Source organism: Cynara cardunculus (genome assembly GCF_001531365.2).
Source record: "Cynara cardunculus var. scolymus isolate 2C chromosome LG 2, CcrdV1, whole genome shotgun sequence".
NCBI lineage: Eukaryota > Viridiplantae > Streptophyta > Magnoliopsida > Asterales > Asteraceae > Cynara > Cynara cardunculus.
In genome coordinates this window covers 5924653-5943070 of record NC_037529.1, presented here as the reverse complement: position 1 = coordinate 5943070, position 18418 = coordinate 5924653, and the positions used below count along the sequence as shown (strand labels likewise).

The following is an 18418-nucleotide window of genomic DNA, read 5'->3' as shown; positions in this document are numbered from 1 at the left end:
CTATTCAATATTGGACTCATTTCGAAGGTATTAATGAGACAATTATAATGGTGTAACTTGTTAAAATAAAAATGTATTTTTTAAACATGTTTTAATTGATATACRATTATGTATGTTAATTTGATAAATGTTTAAAATGAAACATTTAAAAGTAAATGAGGTAAAGTAAATTAATTAATTAATTATGAGGGTATAAAGTATAAATTTAAAATTATAATTTTAAAAAAATCCGTTGTGAGAGGGTGAGTGTATGTGAGGAGAGAATGTGGTGAAAAAATGAAAAAGTGACCTATGGGTAGTATAAAGGGTATTTTAGTCCTTTAATATTTTAAGACTTTAAGACTTTTGTTAAATTTGCTTAATAAGATAGTATAGATATATAAATTGTTAGCTTTACTTTAAGTAATATTTTGGAAAAAGTCTCAACTCTTATAACTTTTGATTTATTCTTACTAGCTTACAACTACACATCGTATGCCAAATCGCTAGTAATCTAATACTCGTTCAAGTAAATGACTAATAAAATAAACAAAATAGATAATTTGGTTACTRGATTTTCATACTATTTTCACATGCATTTCTTAAATAAATGAGTGTTATTAATCATTCAACATTGATTATCATTTATTATTGCATACTTACAACTCCTTTTAATTTTTTTACTTTAATTTATTAAATTTGACAAAATTGCACTAAATAATATAATTATTTTAAATATATTGTTTATTCATGTAACTAAAACACATAATTTATTTTAAATATTCTATTTGTATATTTCAAAATAAAAAACATGTATGTTTTAGTAAAACTTATTCAAATATCACAATTTATGCTTTCTTCAATCAAGCATATAATAAAGATCATAAATTTCAGTCAATCAGATTGAAAACAAACCAACAACTATTTCGTGATGTAAAAGAAAAAGAGGGCTTCCATTGAGTTTCCTTATGCTTTGAATAGGTCAAATTTGTAGGATGTATTTATTATCCATCCATTTAATTATTCAGGCTTTAAAATTGTCAAATTTAAAAGATATAAAAAAAAAAAGTTTGATTTCTAACGGTTGCCAAAATATACCAAAAAAGTCTCCTATTAGTGAGCATTTCATATCACAATTGACCAAAATTAAGGTAATCAGATGTGATACTTAAAGATGCATGAATTAAATAAATCTGAATTTCAATATGGACAAACAACAAGCCGCTCGACATGTCTAAATTAACATGAAACCACCGTAACGTAATAAACAATGTAGAAAACTAACCAAACAAAACTTATTCTTAGGATATTTAATATGACGCTTTTAAAAATTATTTATGAAAAAGGGTAATCGAATTATTTATTTCTTATATTTTATCATAATGAAGTTTAATGGATTTTAGTTTGTTCTAATCCTTTATTATACACTTGTTGGATTGTTCAAATTTGTCATAATAACTTATCGTAATGATTTTGTATAAGATTCAAATGCTTTTACCTTATAATTTTAAAAATCCCTTTAAGTAATTATTAGGATGATTGTGTACATCTTTACATATCAATTTCGTTGCAGTGTACCCAATCAAAAACTTAGTAGTCTAAGAGATCGATTAGATAATTAGTTGGCTAAAGATTTTTATAATTTCTATATTGAAAATACACTAATGATAGCTACCGTCAAACAACTGCAAACAATACATGATTTAGAAACCACAGAGAAAATTTTCAAGTTAAGATAGCAAGGGAGATGATTAGGGGTGTAAATGATGCGAGTCGAGCTCGAGTATCAGTATACTCGATTTGAACTCGATAGCCATTTCTCAAGCTCGAACTCGACTTGAAAACTTGCGAGTGGTTAAACTCGACTCGAACTCGATTGCAATTTTTTAAACTTGTTTGAAGCTCGAACCAAGCTCAAACTCTTGCTCGAACTCGAACTCGAATCAAGCTCACCCGTCGAAATTTATAAAATTGTAAGGTTTTCTCTCATAAATTATAAAGCTTAAAGGTATTCTTTTATATTTTAAAAACTAAAGGGATACACCTCAAACTTTATCATCAAAAAAGACAAAGTTACAAACTTCATTCAAATCCCTCTCTTTTTTATAACAACTCTTCATACTTCTTTTACTATCTCTGTTCTAATGTGGGACAACTTCACCAACACTTCCATAGTTTTTTTTTCTTTTTTAATTATGATTTTGATTAAAAAAATTATTGATCTAGTTTTATAATTAAAGACATAACATTGTTCAAATATCTAAAAATATAAGACATTTTTATTACATTATATTTTTACATATTATATTATAAAACTGATTATATTTTTAAAACTAATTATATATAAAAAATCGAGTATCTCACTAGCTATTCGAGTCGAATATTGGATAGCTCGACTCGACTCGTTAATATGTCGAGTTGAGTTCGAGTTTGAGCCGAGCCTATTCGAATCGAGTGTTGATCGAGTTTTAACTAAATCGATCTTGAATAGCTCGCGAGTTGACTCGTATTATTTACACCCATAGAGATGATGACCGAATTAATGCACAAAGAAGGTCCAAATCTTGTATCAGATGTTATCAAACTTAAAATAGAATAAAGTATTCTAAATAATTAAATTAAAAAAATATATGAAATAAATAAATCATAACAATACACATATAATCCACATTTTTATTCCCAAGGCTAACCGACATAAATTAAAAAATAATTAAACCATATTTGATATTATAATCAAATATATAATTATTTTCCAATTAACAATTGTCTGAATCATCTTTCAAAATAGATTTGAATTTAGCATATATCATCCACATGTACAAAAGCTCACTATATAATCATGTATTAATTGATACATGCATGTTACCAAATCTTCGTAATTAACAACTGATTTATCTCATCGTTTAATAATATTATTAATGTCAACATTATTTTATTTGGATAATAAAGGCACAAATATCTTCTGTTATTATTTATGGTATATTTTAATCATTGTGTTGTGTTATTTTAAATATTTAAAACCCCTCTAGTATTATCCGATGCCCATACCTTTTGATTCAGTGGAGTCATTAAACAATTGGGCATGCTTTAAGGGTGGAATTAATTGGCATGAGGTCCTCTTAATAATTCTGTACTTTTATTTAATTATAAAAACTAAAAGATTAAGCTGAAAAGATTCAGTTATAAGTAAATAACTATATATGATATTTTCATTCTAGTCATATAAATTCTGTAACCTCTACTATTGGCTCATCCACTCACTTGTACAGTTGAACTTATAAATAATTAATTACTGTAATAAAAAATTATTTTAAAATAAAGTAAATACAAAACTAGATTATAGTTATAAATTATAATATAAAACATTAAAAATCAATAAGATTTTGTTTTCCTACACCATCATAAGTTAAAGCAGTGGATTGTCCTAATGACTTAAAATCCGATTTAACATGGTGGTCAAATTTATTGTTAGACCATAATTTTGCCCATAACTTTAAGGTATGGAGCACTCAAATCTAATTTTATTAATGTTAGACAGATATCGTCAGACCTTTTATAATCTTCCTTTTTTGTACTTTATTAGAAGAGTACTCGCGCAATGCATCGAGACATATCTCGATTTTAATGTTATATTTTATTATTTGTCTCTATCAATGTTATAATACGATTTTATGTGTTTTTAAGAATTCAATAATGATTTTATTTTTTAATAAAATATAAATTTAAAGATATTATAAAATTTTAAAAAAATATATACCAATGTTAACATCAAATCAACTATTTAAAAGTTCTCATTTTTTATGAAATAATTTATTTTTTGTTTAATATTATAAATTTTATAAAGATAATAATTAAGTATTCTGTTATAACTCAATGATTATTCTAATTATATTTTAGATTTTTTTATATTTAAAATGAGATGTTTATCCTGTATTTGATTATGTTTATCTGCAATTAGTTATACGAATTTAGATATGAAGCTTTAATAAGTTGTACTTACACACAATCTACTTGTAGTCTTGAGTTTTAAGTAACATGCATTAATAGACAGTACTTTATGCATAAGAAGTAGTTTTTAATAGTTTTTGTCAAATGCTTTATAATATAACTAGAAGAGTACTCGCGCAATGCAGCGAGATACATCTCGATTTTAATGTTTTATTTTATTATGTCTCCGTCGATATTATAATACGATTTTATGTTGTACCGAAGTGATAATGTTTTTATTTTTTTGAATAAAAATATAAATTTGAAGATATTATAAAATTTTGAAAAAACATATATCGATTTTTGTATCGAATTAAATATTTAAAAGTTCTTGTTTTTTGTATAATTTCTTTAGTTCTATTTTTTATTATAATTTAATTTAGATTTAGTAATGAAGTCATTTATTTTTAGTTTAATAATATAATTATTTTATAAATATAATATTTAGTATTTTGAATTCAATGATTATCCTAAATATATTTCAATTTTATATTTAAAATGAGATAATTATCCAGAATTTAATTATGTTTATCTGTAGTTAGTTACACAAATTCAAATATGGAGGTTTAATAAGTTGTACATACGGATAATTTACTTACAATCTTGAATTTTAAGTAATATGCATCAATAAACATTACTTAATGCATAAAAAATGGTTTTTCTTAAATATTTTTATCAAATACTTTATAATATAGTATAAATATAGATAATCACTGATGTAACTTGTAAGCTTCATCTAAAATATTACGAACACCTCTCTCTCTCTCTCTCTCTCTCTCTCGATGACTCATCATGACTATTTGATAACATCATCTCAATTGATCATTAGCCACTTCATTCCCATCTCCCTTTCCTCAAATCTCCATTGAAAACATTATTATTTATCTTAAATTATTTTACATAAATTATGATTTTATATTTAATTTGTTTTTTTAAATATATAAACAGAAAAGTTCAGGACTATTGGTCCGGGAGAAAGTCTGACCCGTTTATAAGACAGGTAATGAGTGTTGTCATATTAAGTCAGTTAGACAAGAAAAAGGGTTAAGTACAGTGCAAACCGACAAAAATCCGTAAATGATCACCTTTACATAGGACATTGTACACACACTACAATGGAATTTCTTTTATAGGACGTCTAGAATGTCTAGCGTCCTAATAGAATATTTTATAAAACTTAAATTTATGAGACCAAACAGTTAAATGTCATATCTAAAAGTGTTGTAATAGGTCTATTGGATATTTTTGGGAGTTATAACAAGTTTTTTAGAACATTTTTAAAATAATGTCATAGTAACTATTTTATATGACGTTTCTGAGAATTGTCCTATAAACTCATCTTTTTATATGACACTTGTGTTTATCTGACACATTTTCAAAGAGTGTCGTATAAAACATCTAGTTAATCAATTTATTTTAAAGGTATCCTAAAAACTTGTTGAAACATTTAAAAGTGTCAAATAAACATGTAACAGTTTTAGATAAAATGTTTTTTGTTTTCACTACAACAAAACTAATTTTATAGAACGCTTAAAATGTAGAAGCTTCCTAAAAAAAAATACTTTATAGGCTTTATGTTTGTAAGACCAAACCAGAAAGCGTCATAAAAAGTGTTACAATATGTTTATAGGACGCTTTTAGGCGTTTTAACAAGTTATTTAGAACGTTTTTAAAATAAATTATCATACTAACTATTTTATATGACACTATTTGAAAAAGTGTCCTACAAACATAAGCGTCCTATAAAATTATAGAATACTTCTTAAAGTGCCATATAAAAGAGATAATATGATATTTTATTTTAAAAGCGTTCAAAAAAATTGTTAAAACCGCCAAAAACATCTTATAAAACTATATTTAACGATTTTAGATAAAATACTTTATAGTTAGATCGTATAACCTAAGTTTTATAAAGTATTATATTAACACGCCTAAACAATTTAGGCTTCATATAAAACCAATCTTATTATAGTGAATTTGGTCATATAAACTTTGGTATGTAAATATTTTTCCCACTTCGGGTAAGGTGACTTGCGAATTTTTTTGTCTTAGTTCTTTTTTATTAAAAATAATATGTAAATTTTAACATATATATTTTAATTAAATAAATTAATACATAATATATAATAAGGGTTAAATATAAAATTTTACAAAATAAAGGATATAAATAAAAATGAAAATGTAAGTTGGAGGGTAAAAATTGTAAATTTACAAAATCAGATTTTTTAAAACGAGTGGGTCCCACACAAACAAACTTATTTCTACCAATAAAACTAAGACTAACCTATTTTTACAAACCTTTTTCAAAACCAACCTATTTTTGCAAAAAACTCTCTCTTAAACAGGTTATTTTGTTTTATATTAAGGAGATTTAAGTGGAGATCTCATGAATTTGGTACCACTTATCGTAATTGCATATAATACATTAACTTTGGAGGGATATGAATACTCCTAGAAGATTACATATATATGGAAGCAAATTCATACATGCATGCCACCTGATAGCAATATATACGTCGAGACAAGTACAACCCGTAAACTCCATCGGGATAATTTATTACACCAAAACAAAGTTGAACAGTTTAAGCAAACAATTAGTTGCATCGCATCCACTGCTCACAGTACTTTATGGTACCAGTATGTACCCTTGTGCTCGCTATCTTGATCCGGTTCAATGTAGATGCATTCTTTGGCCTCCCTCCACATTGCTTTGAAAATTGGAGTCCTGTCGATCTTATAATAYTCGCCCAAAACAGGCTTGATTGCATCYCTTGCCTCCTTRGCATGATAATGTGGAATGTATGAGATCAAATGATGCAAYACGTGAGTGTGTGTAACGTCATGAAAAACCCTGTTTAGGAATCCAAAGTCCCTGTCGATTGTCGATAAGGCTCCTCTGATCCAGTTCCATTCAGTTGAATCGTAATGAGGCAAAGAGAGATGGGTGTGATGCAGATAAGTGATCAAAACGAAGAAAACATGTACGCCTACCACCGGAATTCCATACATGCAAATTACCCAAGCAGCTCCTTTTGCTGCTACAGCAAGCTTGATTGCGTAAAAAACGGCAAGAAGACCAAGATCAGATATCAGAACCTGAATTCGTTCACGCTCAGTGAAAATAGGACTCATTGGATCAAAGTGGTTGGCAAACCTTCCATATTTCTTGCCAGAAATATTAGTCAAGAGGTATAAAGGAAATCCTAGGGTCAACCTAAACACCAAGGTGAAGACTCGACCAGGTGGGTTGTTGAGAAGTTTTGAATAATTCCTGACCTTGGACTTACGTTTAGGAATGTAAACYTCATCATTATCGAGCGAATTTGTGTTGGCATGGTGATTTCGATGGCTGTATTTCCAAGAGAAATAAGGGGTAAAGAGAGCAGAATGGAGGATGAATCCAACAATGTCACCAATCCACTGCTGCTCACTGAAGGCATGGTGACCACATTCRTGACCGATGACCCAYAAGCCAGTGCAGATGCTAGCTTGGCAAAACCAGTAAATGGGCCAGGCTAGGAAAGCTAGAGGAGTAGGAAGAAGAGGAATATATGTGTTGGCAAGGAAGTAAAAGACGTAGGCAACAATGAGATCATGAACAACATAGTAAGATGAACGGATGAGAGATCGTTCGAAGCAATGAGCCGGGATTGCTTTCTTTAGATCACTTAAGGTGAAGGGAGGATCGACAGGAACACGATTGAGAATATCTTTGCCTTCAGATGAATCCAACATCCGACCGCCTGCACCCATGCTGCTGATATCTGATTAACCTGCAAATTAATATCAGAAGCAATATAAGATTTATGTACACCAAGGATCGAGAGACTACAAAATTTTGAAGCTCTAGAAAGAAAGAGACCTCAGAGGAGAGAAGTTCTTGGTTGGAGTTCTCTTCTGCTGGTGATTCTTTGGGGTTCCCCGTGCTTCATATTTATAATCAAGAGTTGCCAAAATTCTTCGCTAATTTGCTCTGCAAGTGCCGACGAATATTATAGTCGCCAACTACCATAATTGAATTTTCCTACAAATTTTGACCGTGTAGCCGACGCCAACTCTCCACTTGAAAGCTCAGTGCGTGGTATGCATTTTTACAATCATTCTTGTTTTTCTAATTTATTGTTACAGTTTTACTATTATTATTGGATCGACAAATTAAAATATTATTTCATTATTTTATAAATAACAAAATTTTGAAAAATATTTGATTTAATTATTAATTATTTTTTAATTTATTAATTAATTAAGGTATGTATGATAAAAATTGATTGTATTCATGTTGTATATAACGTTATTTTGTTTTAACAAAAACGAGCAAACAATCAATTATGAGTATGAATATTTAAAAACGTAGGAACGTCCGGGAACAAAGTTCTTTCCCCGTCCCGGCGAACAGAGAAGAAACACGACTCCCGCGCTATATATTATGGGCAACCGTATTCGTATATCACTTAACCTAATGTATATAAGTGTTTTTGAGACGCCACAACATGTCCTTACATAATCGTCTAGCTTCAAATGGCTTGAACAATCACCAAACAGTCCGCCTCGACGATCATTTTATCCCAATAATTAGTAACAATCCAGCTCAATGCTTTTTTCATCCCCATTGCCTCCGGATTACCGTGTCTTCTATTCCTCTCTAACTATTCCTTCGTAGCCCAACTACTTTACCTTCATGGTTTCGAGCCACACAATAAGACGAGAATCTCTCATCATTGGCAAAGAGTGTTGCATCTATATATGTTGATTTTAACGGTATCGTGACACCAGTGTTCTGCACCATCCTCTTCTGTCATGAAGCTTCTTCGTGGGACACTTTCTGAATCTTGAGCCGTTGTCCATTGGGCTAAAATATTATTTGATTCACTTTTGTTCGTATGGGTATGCTTTTGATTCCGAACCATATCATTTTTTGCCCTAGCCATAATTTCAGGTGTTTCTCTATAGATTGTCTCTTGAATCCATTCTCCAAAGTCCAAAGCCATCTTGACCATTCTCATTAAGCAGCCTCCTTAATCTTGTTTCTCCCCAACACTGCTTTGCAAAAGCATATCCGACCAACATACGGAAAGTTGTTTGCCCTTGTGTTACATACCAGAAAATGCAATGCAACATTATTTAATATCATAACTAAGTGCGGTTTTTTAATTCATATTTTGTTTCATCAATAACGGACAAATAATAATAAATAAAAAAAACTATCGGTGAAACATATTTTCTTGACTATTCTTAAAAATATTAATGTAGAATCGGTCTCTTGGTATTGTGTAGAATTTAGGTTAATTGGTTGTAGTCAAATCATTTCAAAATTTTAACATGTCTTCATTTCGTTGATCAAGCATACTGGAAGATCAATCGGCCAAAATAACTATGAGTGGCTACGATATTATAAGCTTCTTCAATTCTTCTTGACTGAATCTGTAACCTTCATTAGTAGATTCATTTTTTATGGTTATCCTTTCTTAATTAGTGTAACACACTCAACTACTCAAGAATATATGAGTTTAGATTCTTCATGTCTGCTAAAAACAATAATTCGTATTTTATTAAAATTCCAAAAACTACGAATACGATAATTTTAAAATTACATGAATAATCTATGTATCCTCAATCCAAACAAATAATGTAAGTACATGTTATCAATATGAATATAGACTAGGAAACAAACCAAGGGTAGTTCCTAAGGAACAAAACCCTGGTAGTTTGTAAATATATTGATATTATTTTGAGTGATTAAAAAAGAAATGTGAACAATTGATTGTACATGTATCTACTAAAAACGAATTATTGTTGGTTTCAAGTTGCATTATCATTATAAAAAGAGGACATTGCTTATCTGTTTTTTTAAGAAAAAAGTAAATTGATTTGGATCTTCAATAAAAAAAATTGAAGATCATATACTTACACAGTTAGATATGCGTAGAGGATTGGTTAATGGATTTTTGACTAATTATCTGTCCAAAAAAAGTCCAGTCAAAAAAAGGCGTAGCCAAACGAATGGTTATAAGCGAAAACCATTTTGATCCTAAATTTTGAACTTGGATCAATCATTCAATTAAAAGAAGTCTGGCTAAAGCCTACAAGTCCTTGTTAAACCAAAAGACCAGGTCAAATCCCCAAAAAACACTGGTTAAGACCATAGTTTCTACCCCAATTTTTTCATTATCACTATAAATTTAAAAAAATATCGAAACAATAATTTGTGGTCTTCAGTAGTGAAATTAATACAACAAAAAAATTATAACGTATTTTAAAGACGTGTCTTCATTTTTTTGTGGCTCAACTTTAAACTCAACACGCAACTAATGGAGTAGAGAGTTTAATAGAAGAAATATCAGATATTTTATATCTAAACACAATTCAATTTGATAACTTAAAGAGGTTAAAAATGATGAAACTGCAATTCCCGCGGTCCCGGAGTCCAACCCCGCACGGGTCCCTCTCCACAATAGTGACATGACCACCATGCTTACTCGAGCACTGGTCTCAGAATGAGAACATCAAAACTTCTCACTCATCAAATGACTAACTCATATGTTTATAGATCCAACGCATTATAGTCTAAATTACATGACTACAATTGACTAACCAATGCACTCAAAACATGTAATTCTCAAATAAAAATGTAATAAATATAAGTTAATAACTCCACATTTATTTCACTATTCAAATAAAAGACAACACAAAAAAAAGCATATTTAACCATCGTTTATGCTAACATGTGCTCCAAAAGTATGATTAACTTAAAACCCATCATTTGCATTTTTCAAATGAATCATACTATTTATATTTCCAAAATACCTAAGACCAATAATATGCATTTTCCAAACAATTTATAAAACCAAATACGTTAAAAGTGTATCGTCAAATAATATCCATTTATAAAGTAAACCATAAAAAGAACACACTTTTATGATTTATTTATCAAAATGTTCAAAAAAAACCAAATATAGGTATTTTACAAGATTAGTAAAATCAAATATAGCCAAAGATGCAGATTTCATCAAATAATCAACACATTTGATAAATATGAATAAAAAAAACATCTTTAAGATTCCAAAATGGACATTTTTTTACATGTACTTTGCTAGGTTATGTTAAACCTAGATTTCAAACCTAATTCTAGCTCCCATTGGTGAAAACTTGAGTTCCCAAAACTTGAGTTCCAGATCTAGGTTGCAAATATTTCAGGAACACTATCTTGAACTCCCACGCTCTAGTAAAACACGACAAAAGAAGAAGGAGGTTGAGGATGCAAAGTTACCAAACCCTAGATCCAAAAGATGGAAATTTAGATCTTATGTTTCAACTCCTAGGAGACTCCAATCACCAAGAAACTTAATCTTCTTCAATCCTCCTTCGAAGAGCTTCAAAAACGAGAATATAGGGTCCAAAATCACCAAAATGGAGAAGATATGGTCAAATGATGAAAAAAAAATCATTAATGTTGTTTTAAATTGTGAAACAGTACATTTGAAAAAACAACGTTTTTATGAGAATATTAACGTATGCTTATAAAGGCTACGAGCGTACGATGGTCCATGTTCAATAAAGAGACTACTTTTGTAAAAAGACCACATTTTTATTTACTACTTAATGTAACACTCCAATAAACCAAAAATGAATAAATAGGACACGTTAAATTTCTCAAAAGCCTCGCTTGTATAACGAATCATTCTCTTCGTTTTATCTGTTAAAATCATGACGTGACCTTTGAGTAGGACATACATAAATGGGTGGATCACAAAAATCGATTTGTACAACATATCTTGAGAAAGATCCTTGGATTATATCTCCGATCGACCGACTTCGGCATCTTAATTACTTCACTTGATTATAAATAAATGACATTGGCTTGTTACATATGTGGTGATTGCGTATCTTCGAGTACTATATGATCGATGAACTCCATTTTAATGAATTACTCACATGCTACTATAGACATGACATATATAACTCTAGTATTTAAGTCATGAAGGTGGACCATACATCGTTTTCCACATCCCATGATTTACGCTACCATCCAAAGATATTTCATTGGGGCACGCTCATCTAGGGATTCTTTTCAGTAAGCAAAATAAAGAGGTATTACCGGGTATCTTCTCAAGTAAACCTTCAATTCTTGATGTCGTAGTTAATTCTAGTCAAATTTGATGGGCCAAAGAGGAGAAGAATGTGCATGGTTCATAAATATTTGGAAATACCTCCGATTTAAATGGAATAAACAATTTTCGTTTTAACTTATGTGTGGTTTAATTTAAACTATTATGGTTTTTGTTTATATGATATGTTTAATTCTTTAACTATTTTCAAGGTCGTTAAAGTTAAAGGTTATTTGGTTTTTTTGTCTTTTCGATTTTCTTTCTTATTTTTATTAAACTGATTTCTTGGCACGCTTATAAGATACGGGACAACCAATTAATACACCCTTATGTTTTTCATCTCCAAGAGATCAAGACACCACCGTCAAATTCACTGACTCCCCTCCGCTCTCCTTCTGCGTTGCACCATCAAGAAATCCAAAACCATGTTCCTTCTTTATTTCAATCACCAAATAATTAGTAGAAACTTGAAACTTTGAATACCGCTTTCATAAACGTGAAACGTGAAAGTGAAACTCAGACCCATTTCCAAAAACTTGAAATTAGTTTTTATCTCAACTATCAAGAGCATACGGTAGATTTAAAAATTAAACATAAATCAAAAGCATACCGATTTTAGGTATGAATCTTTTGAATCGATGTAAATTGAAGTTTGAATGTTTTATTCAACATGTAATTTAAAGGGAAAGATCAAAGCTTTTGAACACTGCCCAACCACCGCTCCCCAACTGAGCAAAATGGAAATCGAACATAAATCGAAATCGAAGATTTGAATCAATTTAAATCAAAATTGTAAAATAAACATAAAGATCAAATCAAAACCCAGATGGTCCCTATGTCAGTTGCAAACCGGGTCTATTAGTCGTGCAGAAACACGTTGACGGCCACGTGGTGGATTTCTAAACTGACTGCAAAGGACTTGAAACCGACGAGTTCTTTAAGCATACATATATCATCGATGTTTGCATTCCCTGTGGTGGTCAATTCTGATGATGGGTCGAGGATGACGAGATTAGTGTTGGTCATCTTCTATGGTGATTGGTCCTCTTCACAGGTCTGTAGCAAAAACATAGAGGAAAAGAGGAGTCTATAAAAAAAAGGGAAATGGGATTAAGCAAATGGTGATTCCATGTCCCCAAAAAAGCTATTGGTTATGGTTGTGATGGAGTGGAAAGGTGTGAAGGGAAATAGGGAAGGGGGTGCAGATGGTGTTGTTGGTCTGTAGGGGTGAGGGGGAGAGTGTAGCGGGAGGGTTGAATATCATAACAAAAGAAACACAAATTCGAGAATAGGGTTGAACATCGAGATCAGAGTGGTACAATTTGGATGTGGAGCAATTGTCGGGGTGGGGGGAGAAGACAGACAGACGGACATATAGAGAGAAAAGAAAGTTGGGGAAGGTACTGCGATGATGGCAACAGCGAACGGCGGAGAATGGTTTAAGGCGATGGGAGGTGGTGGTGATGTTCACCGAAGATGGAGGGTAGAAGGCGAAGGGGAGGCCTTGTTATAGGTTTTCATCTCCGATGTGTATATCGATATGTATTTGATATGTAAATAGACAAAATTACCCCTAACTTAACTACAGTTTTCTAACCTCGTTTACTTTAGGAATGAAAAAAAAAACAAAAAGGAAACCACAATGACGAGAAAAGCAAATTTTAAAGATCAGGGATGAAAATCATTATAAACTATAAACCATAGGGACGAAAATCTTAGTTTACTCTTTAGTTTACTAATTAGGTCATCTAAGTAAATTTTAAACAACTTATTCAAGTGATGCTACACAAACCTAATTTTAAACAACTTATTCAACTTGTGAAGTCCCATCACACATTTACCTGACGAATAAAAGACAAATTAAAGTATAGTTCATTAATTGGTAGACGTCATCATATTTATATTTCTTTTAGCAAATCAGTGAGAACTTGAGCTTTTTGTGATCATTTGGGATTAACACTTTGTATTTTGGTTGATCTTTTACTAAAATACAAATTCTCTCCTCTCCTCCCCTCCCCTCCCCTCTCCATCTTGTAGATGTACACTACCACATTGGTAATGGAACCACATTAAAAGTAATTCACATTATGGTTGTTTTTACATTGTTATTGTTTTTAGTTTGGTTATATTGATCATTGTCATTGTTGTTTGAATATATTACTCCATTGTTAATGTTAGCTTTATGTACATTTGTTGTTGAGGTACCTATTGTATCATTTGCACTTAGTGTTGTATATATTATATATATTTCTTTATTTCTTATTTATAATCTGATTTTCCAAAATCAATACACGATAACAGGTGTCTCTTGAATCATCTAAACTAACATGGTATCAGAGATCAAGGTAATTATCTCATCTTAATCCTAACTCCTAGAATGTCTCTTGGTTCTTGTCTCCTTTCTCCATTGACAAATCCATAACCCTTTTGGCTTCTACCAGATACATGCATTCCATAAATTTCTGTTAAACCTAGTTTTTTTTCCTTCTAACCATCCTTCAAAAAATTATTAATCATTTCTGAATAGAACCTAGTTTGGTACATCTTTGTGCGTTTGGTGCTGTTATAAAACCCTAGTTGCTGGCTGGGAATTTGAACACCAAATCATCAAAATTGCACTATTTTCCTTTTTCCCCATAATCAACACTTCAAAACTGAGTTTGAACTCCAATACATCATTATTTTCAAGTTTCTCAAATTAATCAGACCTGAACCTTAGAAAATCTACTGTTGAAATTTCTTTTTGGATTGTCCTTAATTTGCATCATATCCGAATTATTTGGGAACAATTATAGACCCATATCATATGTCTTGGATGGGTCAAACTATATACTGTGGGTTGGATTCATGACTAGCCATCTCAAGGCTGAAATGCTATGAAATACACATTTGGAGCCGATCTAAACCAATTCGAGCAATTGCTGAAACTGAACTCGAATTGTCCAAACGAGAAGAGTTATGGGGTTGCAAAAAAAGGGAACCGAGTTGCCATTTTTACAGCACTACCACTACTGATATTAGTCAGTTATTTGCTCAACTTGATAGGGGGTAAGAAATTGGGATTTTCTAAAAGTGAGGTATACCACTAGTAATATGGCTTATCAATATTAGTTATAGTCGACCCTTCATTCTTAGTCGATTAACTCATTTCATTCTGAAATAAAAGTTTTATGAGATCAAATGGATCTTGCAATGCCAGTCTTTGCACTGATTGATCTAACAAGCTAATCGTCATCATTCACAACAAAAGTTAGTCATGTTCCTTGTGGCTCTAGACTCTCGATATGAGCACGTTCGAGTCTCTTTACTTCATATAACTCCTTCACCAACACTTAATGCTACAATAGCTAAGCTTATTTCTGAAGACACAATATTGGGAGGACCTGCTCCCTCATCTGATAATGTGCTCTTGATTCCCAACATACAAGGAATCGTTGTTTCCCGCAACCAGTTCCTGCTACCAGATCTCCTAATCGAGACAGAGCTAACTTTGGGACCTCCTCTAGCCAAGATATTCATGAAACGCCTCTAGCATCATCACCATCCACTTCATATGAGTCTACTTTATCTCATGATGATGTCATTGCCTTACTAAAGCAGGTTATGTCAAGTTCTACTCACATTATGGCTACTCCTCAAGGTACAACCTCTTGGTCATTTGATTTCAGGTGTTGTAAACATATAACACCATATCCTTATATCTTTACCACCAGGAAATCTAGTACATCCCTCTCGTCAATTACTAATCTTGATGGAACTCGTTTGCCTGTCTAGCATAGTGGTCATGTTTACCTCTATTTTATCCTTACTAGATACACTTTATGTTTCTAAACTCTCAATAATTCTTATATCTATTAGCCAACTATGTGATATGGGACTCACTATAATATTTTCTATCTCTAGTTATTACATGCAAGATCCCAGGACAAAGTAGACTTATGGGATAGTCCGTAAAGACGAGCAGGTGTACGAGCTAGTCTACCTTCGTCTACCTGAAACAAACAACTCACCCTTCCTTTGATAAACTTAAATCTCTTGTTCCTTCTGGTGTTCTAGGTTATACTACTTTGAAACCTTTATCATGTATGCCATGTCAAATTGGAAAACAACTTTCCCTTCCTTTTTATGTCAATGACTCAACTTAAAGTATGTCTTCTGATTTCATTCACTCTAATGTGTGGGGGCCCTCACCTCACCCTACAATGGGAGGAGCTAGATATTATGTTATATTTGTTGATGGTCACATTTGATACACTTGGATTTACCTCTTAAATCATCGTTCTAAACTTTCACATATTTATACGAATTTTGATATTATGGTCCATGTCGATGATGCCATGGAGTACAAGGATCATCTCTTTCTTGATTTCTAACTATTGTCGCATGTTCGCAAGTGGCCATTCTATCAAATGGACGTGAAAAATGTTTTTTTGAATGGGGATCTATCTGAAGAAGTTTATATGAAACCCCATCGGGAGTCCCAAATCATGTATATCACTTATGTAAATCCTTATATGGACACAAGCAAGCTCTTTGGACATGGTTCGAGAAGTTTAGTACAATTGTGTGCTCGTTAGGCTTCTCTTCTAGTCATTATGAATGGTCTCTTCATAAAAACCACTGCCACAGGCACTATTCTTGTCCTCTTATATGTTGATGACATGATTATTACATGCAATGATGTTCATGGTATTGTTGCGTCAAAAGAGTCCCTCCAACGTTTTGAGATAAAAAGTATAGGACTACTTCATTACTTTCTTGGTCTGGAGGTTCTGTCTAGGAATTATGGTATTGATTTGTGTCAAGCTGAGTATGCCTCTGATTTTATTTCCCGTGCTGGTCTCACCAATAGCAAGATATCTTCAACACCCCTTGAGCCAAACATTCGGCTCACTCCTGGTGATGGTTCTCTTATATATTACCCTACACTTATTGTTAGTTCGTGAGTTCTCTCTTCTATCTAACTATCACACGACCCAACCTCGTCTTTGCAGTTCACATTGTCATCCAATTCATGGCTGCCCCTCAGACTTCTCACTATATTGTTGTCTTGAAGATCATTCGATATGTCAAAGGCATCTTATATCGTGGTTTGTACTTCTCTTCTTCATCATCTCTTGAGTTTCAACACCTTCTCGGATGCTAACTCAGATGGTGATGCTACTAATTGTGGATATACCACGGGCTACTATTTTTTTCTTGGTGATTCTATCATCTCTTGGTGCAACAAGAAACCGTCTATTACTTTTCGTTTCGGCACTGAAGCTGAATATTGTGCTCTACCTGACACCACTCAAGAGTTATTGTGGTTGTGGTGGCTTCCATCTGATATGGGTGCCCTTCAGTCATCCCTACTATTGTCAGATGTAACAACCATAGTGCCATTCACATCAATCATCACGAACGTACCAAGCATATTGAGATTGACTGTCATTTCACTCGTCAACATGTTGTTCGAAATATTGTCAAGCTTATCTACATCTCCTACTCTGACCAGACCGACAATGTCTATCACTAAAGCCCTTCTTCCGGATCGCTTCTCAAACCTCATTCACAAACTCAAGTTGATCTTCAGTGATCCACCTTGAGTTTGAGGGGGGTTGTTAGCTTTACATCCAGTAGTATAGTTGAGATACCATTTTTGTCATTTGCTCTTAGTGTTGTAGTACATATATTGTATCTTTATTTCTTACTTGTAATCTGCTTTTCCATACTCAATACACAGAAAGTACGTTTTTTCTCCAATGGTCTCTTGAATCATCTAAACTAACAATTAACACACATTTGATGATCCTATTTAGTTCTATATCATTGTTAGTGGGATGAAATATCATTATTAGAAATTGGAAATCAATATTATTTGGCAGGATAGGAGCATTTGAGAATTTGTGGCAATGTTTGACTGAGTGATGGGAGCATGAAAGCACTTGTTTTCCATTTGTTGTCACTGAAGTAGATAAAGATTTGTTAAATTTTGGGTATCAAGGTGGGGTGTTGATCATTGCAATTGATGTTTGAAAATGTTGTTATTAACACACATTATTACACGACTTCTTAATTGTTGTTAATGGATTGAGATCTCGTAATTTGTGTAACTGAGACTCTTCATTTGGTAATAAATCTCTGATGTTAACTTGTACAGTTAGTAAGTTAATTAATACTCTATTCATAAACATCAAATTATGTCACTAATTATAGAATAACATCAATCTTCACTTGTTGGTCCCAAAAGGGTCTACAAGAATACTAAACAGTTTGTAGAAGGGGGGGGATGAATACAAACACAATTTTCAAATTTAAAATATATATTGATAAAGAAGATCAATACAGATTTTACAAGATTGTTT

At 31.8% G+C, this 18418-nt stretch overlaps 1 protein-coding gene across 1 annotated transcript; it reads right to left on the bottom strand.

The window, feature by feature from the left end:
• Positions 1–6357: 6357 nt before the first annotated feature.
• Positions 6358–7876, bottom strand: LOC112506967 (delta(12) fatty acid desaturase DES8.11-like). Its single transcript, XM_025111321.1, has 2 exons — positions 7829–7876; positions 6358–7739 (listed from the first exon to the last, which is right to left on the bottom strand). The coding sequence occupies exon 2, from the start codon at positions 7717–7719 to the stop codon at positions 6583–6585; it is 1137 nt and encodes a 378-aa protein (XP_024967089.1). The 5' UTR covers positions 7720–7739; positions 7829–7876; the 3' UTR covers positions 6358–6582.
• Between the last annotated feature and the right edge of the window lie 10542 nt (positions 7877–18418).